This window comes from Stenella coeruleoalba (assembly GCF_951394435.1).
Source record: "Stenella coeruleoalba genome assembly, chromosome: 11".
NCBI classification, from domain to species: Eukaryota; Metazoa; Chordata; class Mammalia; order Artiodactyla; family Delphinidae; genus Stenella; species Stenella coeruleoalba.
In genome coordinates this window covers 45,626,712-45,644,603 of record NC_137157.1, presented here as the reverse complement: position 1 = coordinate 45,644,603, position 17,892 = coordinate 45,626,712, and the positions used below count along the sequence as shown (strand labels likewise).

General features: G+C 40.2%; 1 protein-coding gene across 3 annotated transcripts in view; it reads left to right on the top strand.

Annotated features, from left to right (window-relative positions):
* Window positions 1-17,892, top strand: part of LGR5 (leucine rich repeat containing G protein-coupled receptor 5) — a 119,672-nt gene that overhangs the window by 75,757 nt on the left and 26,023 nt on the right. For all 3 annotated transcript variants that reach the window (XM_079936325.1, XM_079936324.1, XM_079936323.1), the window contains exon 4: window positions 4,754-4,825. In XM_079936325.1, the coding sequence (XP_079792451.1) occupies window positions 4,754-4,825 (72 nt within the window). The remainder of the gene's footprint in view (window positions 1-4,753; window positions 4,826-17,892) is intronic.

The window sequence follows — 17,892 nt, the reverse complement described above, 5'->3', positions numbered from 1 at the left end:
TCAGTCCTATCTCGTAAAAGAGAGAGAATTATTTTGATATCACTCTTATCTATAAGGAACACTCATTTGTGAGAATGTAACACTTTCTTATTTTCTCCACTGCAACATCTATAATATGTCTTGGTATGGTATCTTTGTTTTAATAAAAGTTATTTCCTTCTTTCCTATAAAGCATTACATAAAATAAGTATAATCTGTTATATGTCTTAACTGTAGATCTTATTCTAGTATCCATTTAGACCTCTACTCTCATCTCCCTGTTCTTGCACAGAATAACTTGTGATCATGTTACTTTTCTCATACCCAACCTTATTCATTAAAAGTGGAGGCAAACATCTGACTCTTTCATAGAAATACCTCCTAAGATAGTCATATCTGAGCATCACATATATAATAATACATATAATCCCTTTATTATAAATTACTTTTATTTCTCCTTTATCATACAGTTAAGGCAGTACATTATGTTGATATTTTTTCTTTAAAATGATGTGTGTAAATGGCTATATTTTTATGAATTTTGTCTTAATATAATGGATGAAGCATTACAAAATATTTGGTATTAAAGGGAGAATTAGGTCCAATAGGGTTGAGAACCACAGTGCTATAGGTAAAATGCTGAACAAGACAGGCCTGGTCCTACCATTGTGGAAAGTGACTCAAATGTTTTATAAAGTCCAAAAGTCATTGGAAGAAAGAAATAACTGATTATATTGTAGCATGGTGAGAAAGATAATATACAAGTAATATTCATCTGGGGCCCTGATCATATAAGGAGAGTAAGAAAGGATCTGGAAAAGAAGAGAAAGATAAGAGTAATCCAATCCTAGAAGATAGGAAATGAAGATAACAACAGCCCTCCTTGGTGAGGACTGTTTTATATCAGAAATTTTGTTACTGTGAGCTCTGGAAGATCACTAAAATTTAAGATGATTATCCCTATAAATATTGGCCTCATAAAAGGTTACTGGCTTAGTATTGCAAAATACCCAGTCCCATGGAATTCTGAACCAGGCTATCCTCAACAAAGGTTCATTTTCTTGTGTAGGCCATTCAGTCGAGGAATGGCTTATCCCCTTGCCACCAGCACCAGAACCAAAGCCACATGGAGGTGATGGATAAAACTAACCATAGGAAAGTCACAACTAAAATTCTCTCCTTCCCAGAAAAGAGCCTGGATAGCTACTTGATATCTAAACATAGGACAAGTAGGCAGAAGAAATACCTAAGGATCAAGCCATTGTTACAGAGTCCTCTTTCAACGTATAATTTCCTCTCACCTGCTTCACAGTACCTGTACTTGACCTTATTTAGTCCTGTTGGCCAAAAAAAAAAAAAAAAAAAAAATTTATTGTTAAAGTAGCTTGGGGACACTGTATGTAATTGAGAATATTTTACAGTTTTAAAGCTCCTCAGGGAAAGAGATTAAGAAAATATGAAGTCATCCTTTGCCCCTAGAGATAATGTTTCATTTTCTTTTCTCACCCATATGTGAATGATAAAAATGAAGTTGTAAGTGCCTAAGCCCATATTCAGTTCGTGGTTCGTGGTACATTCTGCTTGTACTTGCTGCATTGAATAAAGGATTATTTATAAAAGAATTCTGCAACCATGTTGTGAATGCTCTGTTCTAATTGCACTCCATAGTGCTATGAATCCTTTAATTGTTTTGTTTCCCACTGGAATATCTTAAACAAAAACAGGATTTTCTAATTAACTCACTGAAGACCTATAAGGTTATAATGGAGATAATTTGCTCTTGTTTTGTCATTTGAAAGTAATTAAACAAAAGTTCTTTATTCAAGGAGAGATCAGGACTTAAGTGATTTTCTGTAATTATATTTTTGGTATTTAACTGGTAGAAGTGGTTGAAAATTAAATTGCTGGGAGGTAGCTCAGGGGTAGCTTTAAAAGGTATCATTAGTAAAGCTTGTTTAAGTTCCATTTTCTGAAGGTAGATATATAGAGCTACTGAGAAACCTTGCAACTATTCAATGAAGAAAAGCCATTTAAATATCTCTTATCCTCTACTCCAGTTTTCCAATATTCTAGAAAGACCACATTATAAGAGTTTCACTGTCTGGTTAGCAAAGCATAGGAGGACAGTTCGGTACACACTTTGAGCCAGTAATATATTACCTACAAAGTTTACACATCAATTAAGTCTATTATCTGTATCTTATCACTTAAATTTATCATACAATTAGTGAGTGACTTTGAAAACATTTCTGTCAAGTTAAAATTATATCATAAATTCAAACTGCTTGGAAAGGTATAAAATAACATATAAACGTAAACTTTTAATATTTAGGTAAATTATGCAAAATACGGCATTCAAGCTACAATTTTCCCAATTACCTAACCGGTAATTGAAGTGTGAAGTCTCTCTAAATCTTGACTTTGTTCATAAAGAACCAACATATTTTGAGACTTTTGATATATGAAATGTTAATTGAATCCAAGTTTAAAATAATGAAATTACCTGTTTAAAACTGTTGGATTGGGCTTCCCTAGTGGCGCAATGGTTGAGAGTCCGCCTGCCGATGCAGGGGACAGGGGTTCGTGCCCCGGTCCGGGAGGATCCCACATGCCGCGGAGCAGCTGGGCCCGTGAGCCATGGCCGCTGAGCCTGCGCATCCGGAGCCTGTGCTCCGCAACGGGAGGGGCCACAGCAGTGAGAGGCCCGCGTACCACAAAAAAAAAAACTGTTGGATTACAAGTGACAGAATTATGATCCTTAGAAAACAGAATCTCAGCCATGGTGAGAAGAGCATAAATTTTATGATCTCCAAATATTTTACACGTCTTATTTGATATGAGCTCATATTTGCATATATGAAAGTATAATAAATGCCTTCATATTGTAATCCGCAAACAACTTATCAATCAGATGGTATTATTCTGTTCCCATCCCACAGATAAAAGTCCAACGGTCAAGAAGGGTAAATGGTTTGCTTGCCAAGACTCAAAACTTAGACCTTATCTCCAATCTCAATGTAGCCTCAAGTTCAGGTGAAAATATTCTTAGAAATACTTAGCAGAGCATAGGGTGGTTCTCAGTGTGTGGTGCCTTGCCCAGCAGCACCAAGATCACCTGAGAGTTTGTTAAAAATGCAAATTCTCTGGCCCATACCCAGATCTACTGAACCAGGAACTTTGAGGGTGGAACACAGAAAACAGTGTTCTAACAAGCCTTCCAGTGAATTCTGATGACCCCTGAAGTTTGAGAACCACTGGCATAGAGATTTTTTTTTTGGCCAATTTTATTTTCTCATTAATTAAAATGTCACTATATCATTAGTTTTGAGAAGAGTACTTATCAATTTATACAGAAAGGGCCAACCTTTATTGAATGCTTACCAGGCAGCAGGTATTGTTCTATGTACTTTCGCTCATTAGATCATCACAATAAGCCCTGGGGGTGTATATTATTACTGATCACTGAGACCTGGAGAGATTGAATGATTTCCCTGAGGCCACGGGGCTACTGGCAGGGAAGAGGTAGTCAGATCCGAGAACCCATGCTCTTAATCATACTGTGAAAGGCGTACAACCTGAGAATTTGTACGATTATTCCTCAAGAGAATGCTGCAAGGGACAGTGGAAAAAGTACATCAAGCTTTGGAGTCAGACATACCTGGCGTTGAATCCCAGGTAGTCATCTGATGAAAAGAGACTTCAATTGTGGAGATGAGAGAACCAGGCAAATTATTTCTGAAAATCCAAGTATAAATTTGTGACCTAATAAGTAGAAATATTTATTTAAAATGTCTTTTAAAAATGCTTTCCTAAAATACTTTCCTGCCTCTGGCTTACATAGACCATGAAATACTGGCTGGGGGTTGGGCGGAGTGGCTGTGAAATTATTGCGCTATAAACATTTATGAATGAGGTAGCAAAGTATAAGAAATCTAGTGGGAATTTTTCCATACTATTTCCCACTAGCAATGATATATTTTATTTCACTGTTGCCAGGTGTCTCCATTCTGTAGTCCCCATGTTCTGATCAGAACTGTTGAACCTAGGTGAGCAAAAGTGTAATTGTTCACAAGAAGCATTACTTTATATCAAAATATGATCGTGCACAAGGAGGGAGAAGATCTTTAATATCCTCCTACTCTTATCCTTATTTCCATTTTGTCTAATCTAATTGTCATCACAGTGATCCTTTTAAAACATAAATAAGATCACATCATTCCCCCCCACTTAAACCCTTCAATAAGAGTTTATCACCACATTTAAAATAAAGCCTGCAAGTCCTTCATGAGATGTCCTTAGGTTGTCTCCCAATCTCTTGCTCTCAGTTACTCCTCCTCAGTCACAATGACCCTTTGCTCCTCCTTTAACAAGTCAAGCAAGCTCCGGCCTCGAGGCCTTTGCACTTGTTCTTCCCTCTTCCTCAGTAACTTTCCCGATGTTCCCATGTTTTGTTCCATGACGCCATTCTGGTCTCTACTCAAATATCACCTCCTAAGAGAGAGCTTCTCTGACCACCTTTAGAATAAAATTCTCACCCCTTGTTACCATCTATCCCAAATCCATGTTTTGTTTTCTGTTCATAGTACCTATCACTTGTCTCAAGTTATATATCATTTGTTAATTTTAAATTATCTGTCACTCCTCACAGGCCAAGGCTGTGCCTGATGCTCAGCTGTTTCCCTGACACCTAGAACAGTGCCTGACACTGCTATGCCAGTTATTGTTCATTATTGCTGTCTTTAATGGTTTTTTTTTCATTTGTTTCAATGTGCAGCATGCTGCAGAATAATCATCTAAGACAGGTACCCACAGAAGCTCTACAGAATTTGCGAAGCCTTCAATCACTGTAAGTATAGCTGAAATTCCAACGTGTTCTCAGTTTGGGAAGGAGCATTGAAATGTCCAAATGACCATTTTAGTAAGTTCCTTGGGTGGGGACCATACCTAAATAAGTTGCCAGTGAGAGTTTCTATTAGAGCAACAATTCTTTGCATCCTCATTAAACAGTATGTATGAGAGAGACCAGTGTTGGGGTTTGAGGTTTCAGGGCAGAGACTTAATCAGAAAACATACAATGAAAAGCCTCTTGTATATGTTGGTATCACAGGACAAAAATCCAGGATCTTGTCCTATACTCCCCTATACAGTATTTTAGCTCCTGAATTCAAATCAGGAATAATACTTTCTCCTTTTATCTAGAAAAATGATAGTCAAAATCTAGACCTCTTGGCATCTTCAGTTTCTTCTGTTTTTAGATTATCTGAGCTGCCCTGTAATGCAATTTTGCTGAGTCAAATAAAGGCTTAATTTTTTGAGTTCTGTATGTATACCAGGGGTCCTCAATTCAGGAAGCTAAGATCTAATGGTATCTCTTAAAGTCATACTGGGCAAGTCTACTAACCAGGAGCTTCCTCACCGCCACACACAGACGTACAAACATATTCACAAACAGTCCCACAGATATACACACACATACCTCAGATTCACACACCACACACAGACACACAAACACACACAGCAATGGTGTTGGTGTTCCTTTACTCTGAATCCACTACTTTTCCATCAGGAGTTTCCACCCTCCTCTGATTTAAAACCTCTGAATGAATAAAAAGTAGTTATTCCTCACACAAAGAACTTTCTCACCAGCTAGATGTTTTGGAGCTTGGGTTGTAAGCAGTGGTTCACAGTGATTATTTGGCAACACTATGCCATGAGTTCTTGATCAGTATCTGCATCTCATCAGAATGTATAAGTATATTGGAAATGTTGCATGATTTCCAGTATCCACATGTGTGATATATGTTTTCATCTTACTTACACTGGAGGTCCTCATCTGTCAAACAAAATAGTGGTTTCTGGTCTAGAATGATGAGGGAGATAAATGCATAAAAAAGACAAATAAATATTGCAGACTCGTTGAACATCATTGTAAAGAATACATCGGTTAACAATTACACATAGTTTGCTTAATGTCTTTTACTGAAGTGATACAAGAGAAGGAGGAACGTGAGATCTGGAGATGCTACTTTCTTCCTTTGATCTTTTTTCTTCTTTTTAATGAAAGCAAATCTGTACTTGAGACCATTTTAAGCTTTTTATTCCAGTCGAACAAAGTGACTTCCTAGGTTCTCACCAGCCTAGAGATAAACAAGCCCACAAGAGCCCCTTTGTGGCAGGGGGTAGGTCTGCTGCATTTTCAGGAACTCTGTAATGACATCACAGTATCACTCCCCCTTTGTGGCACAAGCCTTTTCCTGAAGGAAAAAACCAGCCAGAACAGCAAAACACCCTGGAGGTGGGTTATCTGTGTCAGAGCACGGGGTCTAATGGCTGAATTGAAAAACGAGATAATAGCAGTGGCCAATAGGATCTTTAAACAGCTGTGAGGCAGGCAGAAGATAGAAGGATAAGAGTTGGTAACCAAAAGCCACTATCAGCTGAAAGAAGATCACAAACAGAACACCCACAGAAGTGAACCCTTTGAGAAAGCGAAAACCATGAATCTTTTGTTCGCTCGAACTGGGTGGTGCCTCTCTGATCAAGGTGTTCAGATTTAGTTTCTTACCGTCTAGATATTTATTGTTCACCAGGTGTCTCTTGCATTTGGTGTCTGGTTCACAAAAACAATGACTTTTGAAACCTTATAAATATGTGTTCCCTGTGAAAAAGCCAAGGGTTAACTTTCTAGCAGGATACTTATCGCATCCAAACTGAGGCATCGAGATAGATCTTCAGCCCCCAGTGCACACCGGATTGTATCGGCCAGTTACGTAATGTTTGTCCGGGGTCCCTTCGCCCAGAGCACGGCAGACCGTGTGAGGTGCTGAATGTTGGCAGTGTGTGCAGCTATGACACTTTGTCTCACTTACATTTTTTGTGCTACTTTGGTACAAGCATGAAGATATGACTCAAAAAAACCTACACTTAACCACCAACCCCACAGAAACTGCATTGTACCAACCAAAGGAGTCCCCTACCCACTCTGGAGGTTTGGGCTACTGTGAGCCCTTTTAAAGTTTTACTGTTGTCCCAGATGCAAGGTGTTTAATAGTACTTCTCCCACTTCCTTCAAGCAGTTCCAAAAATAAAAACAGCTTTGAGTCTAATGGTCATTGCAAACGTGCATTCCTTATCCATTGTGCATTCATTCTGCATGCGTACTTCAGCCTCCGTGCTACTTTCATATCAATACAAATAACAAAGAGGGTGAAGCCTGTCTCACCCATGACACCTGGGAGGCTTCCGTTCAGCTACCTATCCGGCTCTTCTTGGACTACAGTCAACCCTTAGACCTGCACTTAGCCCTTTTTTTAATGGTTCCTCTTTTCTCTTTCTTGAATTCACTCTATTTTTCTCCACTTTATTCTTTTCCTTGTATTATTCATTCACTCTCTAAGAAGCACTCTGCATTCCCCAGGGGCTGGGAGTGCATCACCCATATGCATTCCTGGCTTTGCAACTTCTAAAGGGGGGCTTCTCAATTCCGGCTGCAAAGAAGAATCATCTGGAGAGTCCGGAAGCCTAGGCTGCACCCCAGACCAATGAAAATCAGAACCTCTGAGTAGGAGACCCAAACATCAGTGTTTTCTAACTGGTTTAATGATATAGGTAAGTGCTTCCTAAATGAAGATTGGGAAAATGAGTGTCCTAAGATGATTTGCAAATATCCTCCTGAACTCTTCAAACTTGAAATAATAGCAAAGTCCATATTTTGCATTCCAGTATAAACTAATATGAAATAAAAGTAATGGGCCTTTTATTCAAAAAGTCGCCTTGTTTGTGCTTAATTGAAATAGCTCACATCTACCTATTAGTTCTACCGACAGTCTGGGGCAGATAAAGTTAGGAGGCCACATGCTGTATTATCCTGCTATTCGAATGTGTCCATGGACCGACAACATCAACACCTCCCGAGACATGCAGAACCTTGGGCCCCATCTCTGTCTAGCTTGATCAAAAGCTTCATTTTAACAAAATCCTCAGGGGATTTCTATACATGGTGCATTTGAGAATTAAAATTTTTAGCATCTATGACATGAACAAAGCAGTCTACAAACCAGAAATGGTTGAGAACTACTGAAATAGATCATGGGTATACTTTGCCCCACCCATACAGACTTGGCTTCATTGAATAAACTTTAAGAAACTTGATTTATATTGAACTTGGTAACCTTGCTCTGAGTAAGAAACAAATTATACTTATATTTCAAGGGATGTAATTTTCATTGATTCCATGTAAACAACAAATATTTGGCTTTGTTCATAATGAAAACACATAGGTACATTTGTGTTCTTTGAACTCTCTGCTGTTGCTTACAAACGGCTCAGCTAAAGAATAAGAGGGCTTGTCCACGTGCCAGAGCCCGGTAGCCCAGAGCCTGCCCCTGTACAATATGTACGTTAGGCTTCTGACAAGGCAATGACAGCCCAGACACCAGTTGGCCTTTTGTAATGTAATCAAATATAACTTAATTTCCTTTCTGTTTTTTGGAAAGGAATAGGAAATGTAATCAGAATTCACAGTGAATTGGATTTCACCAAAAAACTTTGGGCATTATAGTCATTTACGGACTGGGATCAGATTACAGTGATTTGATGGAAACTCAAAACTTAACCCTCCCATAACCTCACACCTTTGTATTAATAGTTAAGAAATCGGGCTTCCCTGGTGGCGCAGTGGTTGAGAGTCCGCCTGGCGATGCAGGGGACACGGGTTCGTGCCCCGGTCCAGGAGGATGCCGCGGAGCGGCTGGGCCCATGAGCCATGGCCGCTGGGCCTGCGCATCCGGAGTCTGTGCTCTGCAATGGGAGAGGCCACAGCAGTGAGAGGCCCGCATACCGAAAATAATAATAATAATAGTTAAGAAATCGATCTATGAAAAAAAATCGTTGCTTCACTTATTGATTGTCATTAATGATGTTCAAGCACCTCACTGTCATTAGTGGAAGTTCAAGGTGATCAAAGAGAATGACACATTCACGTTTGTCCAGTTAACCAGGATATTACTTAATACATGTTGATTTTCATGCCAAGTCTGCACTAGCAAAACTAACTGTGGAAAATGCACAATCACAAAAATAATGAGTTGGTAAGTAGAAAATGAAGGGAGAATTAGACATGTCTTTAGCATTCTCTCTATTCTCCAATTAGCCAATAATCTTCTTTAGAGTACAAGACATTATTTTAAAAGCCGAGAAGAATATATAACTCCTGCCTGGAACAAGATCTGCCTGAGCATCTTATTGTGACGTCAGCTTAAGGGCTACAGACACCCCCCTCCTTGGACCCTGTGAAATGTCAATAACTTCACCTCAACTCTTCATAGTAGGGTTTTGCTACTAATAATCCAGAAAGAGAATAAGCAGGAAGAGGAGGTGAGAAGGAAGAGGCAGGGCTCGCAGTGCCGAGCAGAAAGTAAGGCAAGCCTGGAACCAGCAGCAGTTCTCCACTGCTAATGTCCAGGAGCCTATTGGGTTTCAGACCCAGGCTAAACAGTGGGCAGGAAGTAACAGAAGACAAGGAGCAGAAGAAAAGAAAGCAACGGGAGGTAACCGAGAGGATAAGATTAAAAGATCAAAAGGGGGGCTTCCCTGGTGGCTCAGTGGTTGAGAGTCCGCCTGCCGATGCAGGGGATACGGGTTTGTGCCCCGGTCCGGGAGGATCCCACATGCCGCGGAGCGGCTGGGCCCGTGAGCCATGGCCGCTGAGCCTGCGCGTCCGGAGCCTGTGCTCTGCAACGGGAGAGGCCACAGCAGTGAGAGGCCCATGTACCGCAAAAAAAAAAAAAAAGAAGCAGCAAAGTATAGGAACAGGACAAGGACAAAATCAAAAACACCCACAGTTATAAAAGCAGGAGCCGTCGATATTTATTAAAACTCTTACCTGCATCATCTCACTTCACCCTCGAAGAAACCTCATGAGGTGGGAGCCAAGATTATCCCTTCCTTAGTGATGAGGAAGGAGAAAACTCAGAAAGGTTCATTGACCTTCTCAAGGTCATTTGGCTTTAATAGAGTCAGGCTAGAGGTAAGTCTGGGATAAAAATTCTGGTCTTTCTGGCTCCAAAACCTGCCAGTTTTAGTACTACGCTATCGTGCTTCCCTGAGCGAATCCACTACAGAGAATGGGCACGCAACAGAATGCACTAATGTGAGGGGAAGGAACTTGACAGAAACGAATAGTACCTCTAGGTATATGGTTATGGAGGTTTACAAAAAGAAGGAAAACTAGTAATGCTTCAGAACAGAAATAAAGAAATTGAGGAAGGGACGAGAGCAATATTTATTCATGTGTTGACCAGTCAGACTTTTTTAGTGTTTCCCTATGCATTTGGTTGTCTATTCCCTCGTTACCTGGGAGATGGAACTTGTCTCCACTTTCCTGATGAGGAAACTGTAGGTGAGAAAAGGGTATCTTGTTCATATTGCAAAGGTAAGAGTTGATTAGACAAAGAGAAGAGGGAAGAACTTTCCAGACAAAGGGAACTACATGTGCAAAACCTTGCAGTGATGGTGCGGGGAGAGGGGAGCTGGTACATCAAGGATCAGAAACAAGATCAGTGTGGCCAAAGCAGGAAGCATGTGGCGGGAAAAGTGCAAGAAGAGCCTAGTGAGGCGGGTGGGGTCCAGACCCCTTGAAAGCTCTTTCGGACATGTCACGAATTTTAGTCTTTATTGTAAAAGCAGTGAGAATCCACTGGAAGATTTTGAATAGGAAAGGGCGTGATTGGATCTGTGTTACTGAAATAGTCTAGGAGAGAAAGGAGACCTTTGTCAGGATGGGGGCAGTGGAGATGGAGAATGGGAAATGGATTTGAGAAATTTTTAGATGAAATTAGCAGTATTTGGTAATGAATTGGCTACAAAGAATGAAGGAGAAAGAGGTGTGGAGGATGATTCCTAAGTTCCTGGTTTATATAATCACATATTTACTGAGACCCATCACTGAGATAAGAAATGCTGGTAGAGCATGACATTTGGGGAGATAATGAGTTTGGTCTTGAACATTTTCAAAACCAAATGTCTTGTTTAAGGAAGAACAACTCAGTAGAGATGTCACATAGGCAGTTTGAAATCCAGATCTAGATCTCAAAGAAAACTGAAACTTAGGTTAGGTCCTTCTACCATGCATTTCCTGTTACCTAACACTTCATTGTAATGATTTGACTGACTACCCTTTAGCAAACATGCTCTATAAACCATGTCTGCCTGGTTTACTGCTAGATCTCCAGCACCAGGTACTGTACCTGCAAAGAAAGCACCCAAGAAATACCTGTTGAACTGAACCAAAGCATCAAACTCTAAATGATGTTCTAAACAGCTGCTCAAGATCAGCTAATCTCCCCCGCTTTGACTGTAGCCTGCGTTCACTGATCTCCCTGGCTCCCAACTCTTATCTCTGTACCCTGGTTTTTCCTCCCTGCCCTCCCTGAGCTAAGAGTTGGGTCCCAGTGTTTCCTTGAGGGATTTTGAAGTTGATCCGTCTACAAGATTTAGCTTTCCCATTGGCTTAGCTGAGGACTCCCCACTTCAAGAGTAAGGTTGAGAGAGGAACCCTAATATTGTCTCAGGTTGATGAGATTCAGATTAGGCAGGAATGAGAGGATGTTCCTGAACACAAGGCTCAGAGATACAGTGGGAAGAAGCTACAAGAGGACTTGACTTGGTCACAGAAATAAGAGAAAAGTTTAGCTAGATAAGGTGAATGAGCTTTGAATATAAGAATGGAAAATTTGGGTTTAAAAGGAATGGTAACATGGGAGAACTGTGGATTCCTAACGGGGCGACATAGAGCCCAGTTGTAGGGAGACTCGTCTGGCAGCAGCCTGCAGGATTAATTGAAGAGATAAGAGATCAAAAGCAAAAGGACCAGCTAGAGGCTGTTGCAGTGACGCAGGTGTGAAGAGATAAGAGACTTAATAGGCAGTGGAAGTCGACACTCTTGGAGATGAAGATAAATGGAGAGACCTTGGTGCATGTTAGTCTGGACAGCAATGGAAGATGCAAAAATGACCCCCGGATTTCAAACCCTGGTGGTAGCTGGGAGACTAACGGTGCTCCTGACAAAAAGGAGGTCTTTGTTTTCTATGGAGAAAAATGAAGCTAAAAAAGTCAACGCTCATGTTACTTTGGCTGTAGATCATCTCCCTGTTAAAAAATTCACAGCCATGGTGACCTCGGAGAAACTGAGCAACGCCATGTAAATTGACTTTAAAATATATTTCTCATTGGAGTCTTGTACTTCCCAGTGATGCCAGAGGGGCAGAGGTTTGGTTCTATTAGACACTTCATCCGGCTACTAGTCGAGCCAGCTGACTAGTCTCTACATTATTTTTTTTTTTGTAACTAAATATATTTTTTAATCCTGCAAAAACTCCTGGTAATCATCCGAGAGAAAGAATAAATGATATGACTATTAGTTCTGACAGGAGCATATCTGCCCCTTCCCAAGAAAAGTTATAATTAGAACTCCAGGGTTTGTTTTTTGGTGAAAGAAGTTGACCTCAATCACCATTAGTGGATTTGTCCATCTGTAGGTAATTACAGAAACTAGAGTTGGGACTAGTCTCTAAGTTACTACACTTCAATGAACCTCTAGAGTTTCCCTCTCCCCAAGCTGCAAAGATGGAAAAAACTTTTTTATCTTTTCAGAGACAAGTCTAAAGCAATAATTTTTCTTCCTGGTTTTACATTAAGTTTACCAGTAAATAAGATGGAGAATAGAAAGATGAAAGAAAAAATTCCCATATAAGCAATCATGGTGTTTATATACTTAGTATCTTCCTAGGTTATAGATGGGAAATTTCATTAGAAGGTGGAATTCCACATTGTCATGATTTCATAAATATTAAAAAACAATACTAACAATAAAAATGACTCATATTATTAGGAAGAATTCATATAAATCAATACGAATTCAATCCGTAAGAGTTCATATAGATAAAATTCTATCCAGATAGTATTATTATAGTGATCTGACAAATTCAATTCCAATGATCCACTGGTTTCAGTGCAATAAAATTCAGTAAAATTTCACCATAACAAAGACTTTAGGGAATTGGTCAAATTGTGTTATATACAAGCTTGGAACTACATGCTTTTCATTTCATAGTAAAAATTAGATAATAATGGAAACAGTTTTCATTTCTTAAAATTTTATAAATGAACTAAATCACTGTGTTCATTTGACTCTTCAGGAATTGTTCAAAATGGTCTCATAAAATGTACAAATGTGTGTACAAGAGAGTTGATCGTTTAAAACTTATGAAGAAAAATGCTCATCCAAATATAAAATAGCTGTGTCAAATGCTGTGCTTCATAGCTCTGTTTATTGTAAGAGTCCCCATAAGCTGTATTATACCTGCAGCTGCAGCATTCTTCACACCTTTGCCTTTTTTTTCCTCCAGTAATCCATGTTAATAATTGACAATATTACAGTCATCTGAGATGGGAATTAGCCAATATCAATGGGTTATCTTTTGACTAACGCTTTCTTCTTTGTAGTTAATGGCTCATCAAAGACATTCTCAAACAAAGGTATAAGTTTGTGTGATACATTGGCAAGGTAGCATATACAAGATATACGTAAAGGGCTATTTTCTGGAGAAACAATAGCAAGAGTGACCTCATAGATTCTCTAATCCCTACTATAATGCCATCTATAAAGCAAAAGTTCCTTTCAGGAGTGTGGAGCAGGTAGGCAAAATGTTTCTTTTAAAAGAGAAAATTTGTAAAATTAAGCTTTTATGCATGAAAACATTAGGGAAAAACTTCAGAGAGAGAAGTTAAGAAAATAAGCACTTTTTTTTTTTTTTTTTTGCCTGTTACGTTCCAGCTCCTCCTCACATAAGATACACTGATATTACAGAACTGTATTCACAGTGAACATGCAGTTCTGTCTTATCTTTATTTTGTATAATACTGGGTAACGTTCATCCCTGCATGGTTCCCTCCACCCAGTTGCCCAGAACACTAAACCACCATAGCTTCTTTGTCTTCGCTTCTGGTCACATCTAGCAAATCACCATGTTTGGTCAGACCCACTTATTTAGCATCCTTCATACCAGGCCTTCCTCCACATTCCCATACTTCTATAAAGCACTCCTCCTTTCTCACCCTGATGACTGCAACTGCCTTGATCACTTCCTGTCCCCCCAGCCCCTCTTGCACACAGCTATCAGACTGACCTTTCCACAGCACATCCATTATTAGGGTGTTCACTCTGGAGACAACACGACACCCCCATCCCAGAGAAATAGTTTTATGCAGATCTTGAAGATCACTTGGGGGAAGGTGAGACGTTTCTCATAGGTTTAGTAATCCAGAAACTTTCTGGGAGTGAAGTTATTCAGACTCCAAACGCTTACCTTGGATACGCAAAGCTGTTGAAGCCTGTCAGGGTGAAATGGATGGTCCTGACCAGGTGCCAGTGGTGAGGAGAGACAACCCAGAGTCCCTGAGAAACAGCCGCCTTGGCCCAGCAGTTTGTGCGGTAGAATCCCTTTTGGCAATGGTAGAGCCCTCCGACCTCCAGGCTTCCCTCCAGAGAAGGAGTTTCAACGTATGCCCAAAAGGCATGACGAATCCATTTCTCATCACTTGTGGTCCTCTAAGTGGCACTGCAGAGGCTCATAGTTAATAAAAATTCTGTTCTTGCACTAGATGATATCATATTTTTCCTCAGCCATTTTCGCCTTTGGGGACTTTTTGGACCTTTGCTGGAGAAACACAAAAGATGTGTGCATCTCCTTTTCTCTGTGGAAGCCTTCCTATAACACCAATCAAAACATGCAGTGCTGGACATATGTATTAAGGATGTACAGTGAGTAGAAAATCAGCCATCCTGCCAGTCCATATGACCAAAAAAAAAAAAAATGGCAATCTCCGATAGATTTGAAATTACAAAGGATTAAGATGCTTCAGAGCAAACAAAAGAAACTTCAGGGCAGGGGGAATGATACTACTTCCTAAATGTGAAAATTTTTCTCCAGTAATAAGCCTATCATTTGTAGAGTGCTTTACTGTTTGCAAAACTCTTCTGCATATATTTTTCTCATTCAATTCCCATAGCAATTGTGTGACATGTTGTGATTCTGCTTTACACATATGAAAATTGACCCTCAGAGAAATTAATCAGAATGCCCCAATCTCAGAATTTAATAAGTGACAGAGTCTTGACTTAAATTTGTGTCTTAATTCTCCTAACTCAGTGCACTTTCCAGTCTACCATATGCTCATTATGTAGGTGGTTGCATGTGACATAGGAAGTAGGGTAACGTTTTATTTTATCTATCATTTTCTGTAACTTATAAGTAACATACAGAGCATAAGATGGGTGCCATTTCCTACATAGTGATTACTTTTCAGATTGCATTTCAAGATCATAGTTAAGAGGTTTGTTTGTCCAGAAGAAGGTGAGGCCACTCCCTTTGTTAAAGTGTTTCATTTTGCTACACCTAACTGCACTGCAGGCTTTATGCTGCCTCTGCCCCATTACTGATGGATACTTAAATGCCAAGATCACTGCTAGGAACTTTCTCTGAGAATATGCCATCTATCCCATGTCACCACTTCTTCTTTGCCTTCAGAGTGAAGATGTGCTCTTCAGTAATGTATCAGGAACACAACTATTTGCCCTTTGTGATACTGAGATACAGATAGATAGATAGATAGATAGGTAGATAGATAGGTAGATAGATATAGATATACACACACACACGTACGTATAATGATAATACTGAAGGCTGAAAAGTAAGGGTGTCTGATCGCAGACACCTCTTCATCATTTCTGTTATGAGGGATGAAAGAAGTAGTCTGCATGTCTCAGAACTGAAATTCACTGACAAGCTAGCACTCATGTTAACCAACTTTTGACTAAGGGAAAATTTTAATTGACTTCTTTTTTTCTGACTGGTTTTATGGTCAAAAGACAAAAATGCAAACTGTTAACCCACTTCAAGCAGTAATGATTTAAAAATCATTAAGGTGCTTTATAGTTTTCAAAGTCTTGTTGTGTTCTTTTCTTTAGTAAGATAGAGTTACCCCCAATTTACAGATGTGAACGCTGAAGTCTGTTGACTTGGCCATGGTCATACAGCTGTTATCTGATTTGGACCCCAAATTTCTCATCCCAAACCTCTGCACTGATTCACAGATTCTGAGCTGACTGCGCGCGCACACACACCTTTGTGACTTGCAGGAAATAGAAATGAAAACCAAAAAACCCTTATAAAGTGCAGCCGTATAATGTAGTTATTCTTGTTGCTCCTGATAATATTATAGAACCACATTTCTACGTGTGTTTTCATGTACTGTGTTCTCGCGTTTTACTTACACTCCAGTGCTTAACAATTGCATTTTCAAGCATATGAATAGAAAACGCCCAGCTGCCCCACCAGACCAGGTTGACATAATATGAGCTTTCTGTTTACTCACTGAATAGGCACAACTCGTGCCTTGCCAGCTGCTTTGTCCACAGTCTTAACCTTGCTCTGTAAGAACCACCTGTATGAGTGGCTGGATGATGAATTCTATACTCTGGTTTGCCTTGGGATCTTCTGTTAAGATTGACTCAGATAATACCTCTGAGCGTGAACAATATACCACTTTCTGAAATAGGTTTGGACCACTGCAGCCAGGTGGACGTGGACTTCAAAAACACCGCATTGAGAAGGAATACCATTTATGGGGAGCTTCTTGGATGAAGAAACTGTTGAGAAAGAGAAAAGCTTAATGCTGCACTCAGGATACCTGAGTACTGGGTCAGGGTGTATTAGTATTTGGAGTATTAGGACTGTGAAGAATTGCCCTGTCCTACTCATTTTAGATAGCACATTGCTCTAAGGTCACGGTGTAGAAGCCAGATTACATCCTTTTTACTGGAGGTGGGAGATGATTCATAAAAGACACCTATCCAGAGAAATGGACTTTTTAACAGTGGAAACTGATACCAGGGTCACTTTAAGATCCAGCAGAAACTTTGGTAGTAACTTGAATAGCGAAAAAGACAAGCCTGTGACTCAATGCAGAGAAAGCCTTTTCCGTACATGTAACCTGATGGCTACACTGAACCTGAATGTCAGTCCTTTTCAGGACTTAGAAGCACTTGTAGTTTCAACGCATAAGCAACTAGCAATCATCAGTACGTCAACTAAAACTCGGAACTTCATATTACTTAAATAAAATCATCATGCTTTAATCAGTGCAGTCATTAAGGAGAGTTACATATGTGCTTTACTCTTAGTCAAACAAAATCAAGCACCTCCTCATGCCCCGATGACATTATACCTTATTTGAACACAGGCCGAGCATGTTGTTGCTGGAATACGGGGAAGAGATGGTGTTGAGTTCGTCTAAACCTTTCCAGTTCCATTTGTAGACAGAACCTTGAGATATTTGGAAACTGAGTTTCTGCTGCCTGCAGTGATAGTTGTTCTACTGGAGATTTAATTGTGAGTGGGCTGTGACACCGGACTTGTTTGTTCCAAGTGACCTTATCTCAGTATCAAAACTTGGCCCAGGGCTTCCCTGGTGGCGCAGTGGTTGAGAGTACGCCTGCCGATGCAGGGGACACGGGTTCGTGCCCTGGTCCGGGAAGATCCCACATGCCGCGGAGCGGCTGCGCCCGTGAGCCATGGCTGCTGAGCCTGCGCGTCCGGAGCCTGTGCTCCACGACGGGAGAAGCCACAGCAGTGAGAGGCCCGCGTACCGCAAAAAAAAAAAAAAAAAAAAACTTGGCCCAGGACCTTGAGGGCATCCCTCCCCATTCAGTCAGGAGAAGCAGGAGCGAGGGCATGGGTGGAGTGAAATGTGTGAACAAAAGTGAGGAGCTGCTTCCCATTGAGATTAACTCCCTACCACAGAGAACTCGATTTCTAAACTGTTTAAACTTGGTCTGCAGGGGATTATTTTGTG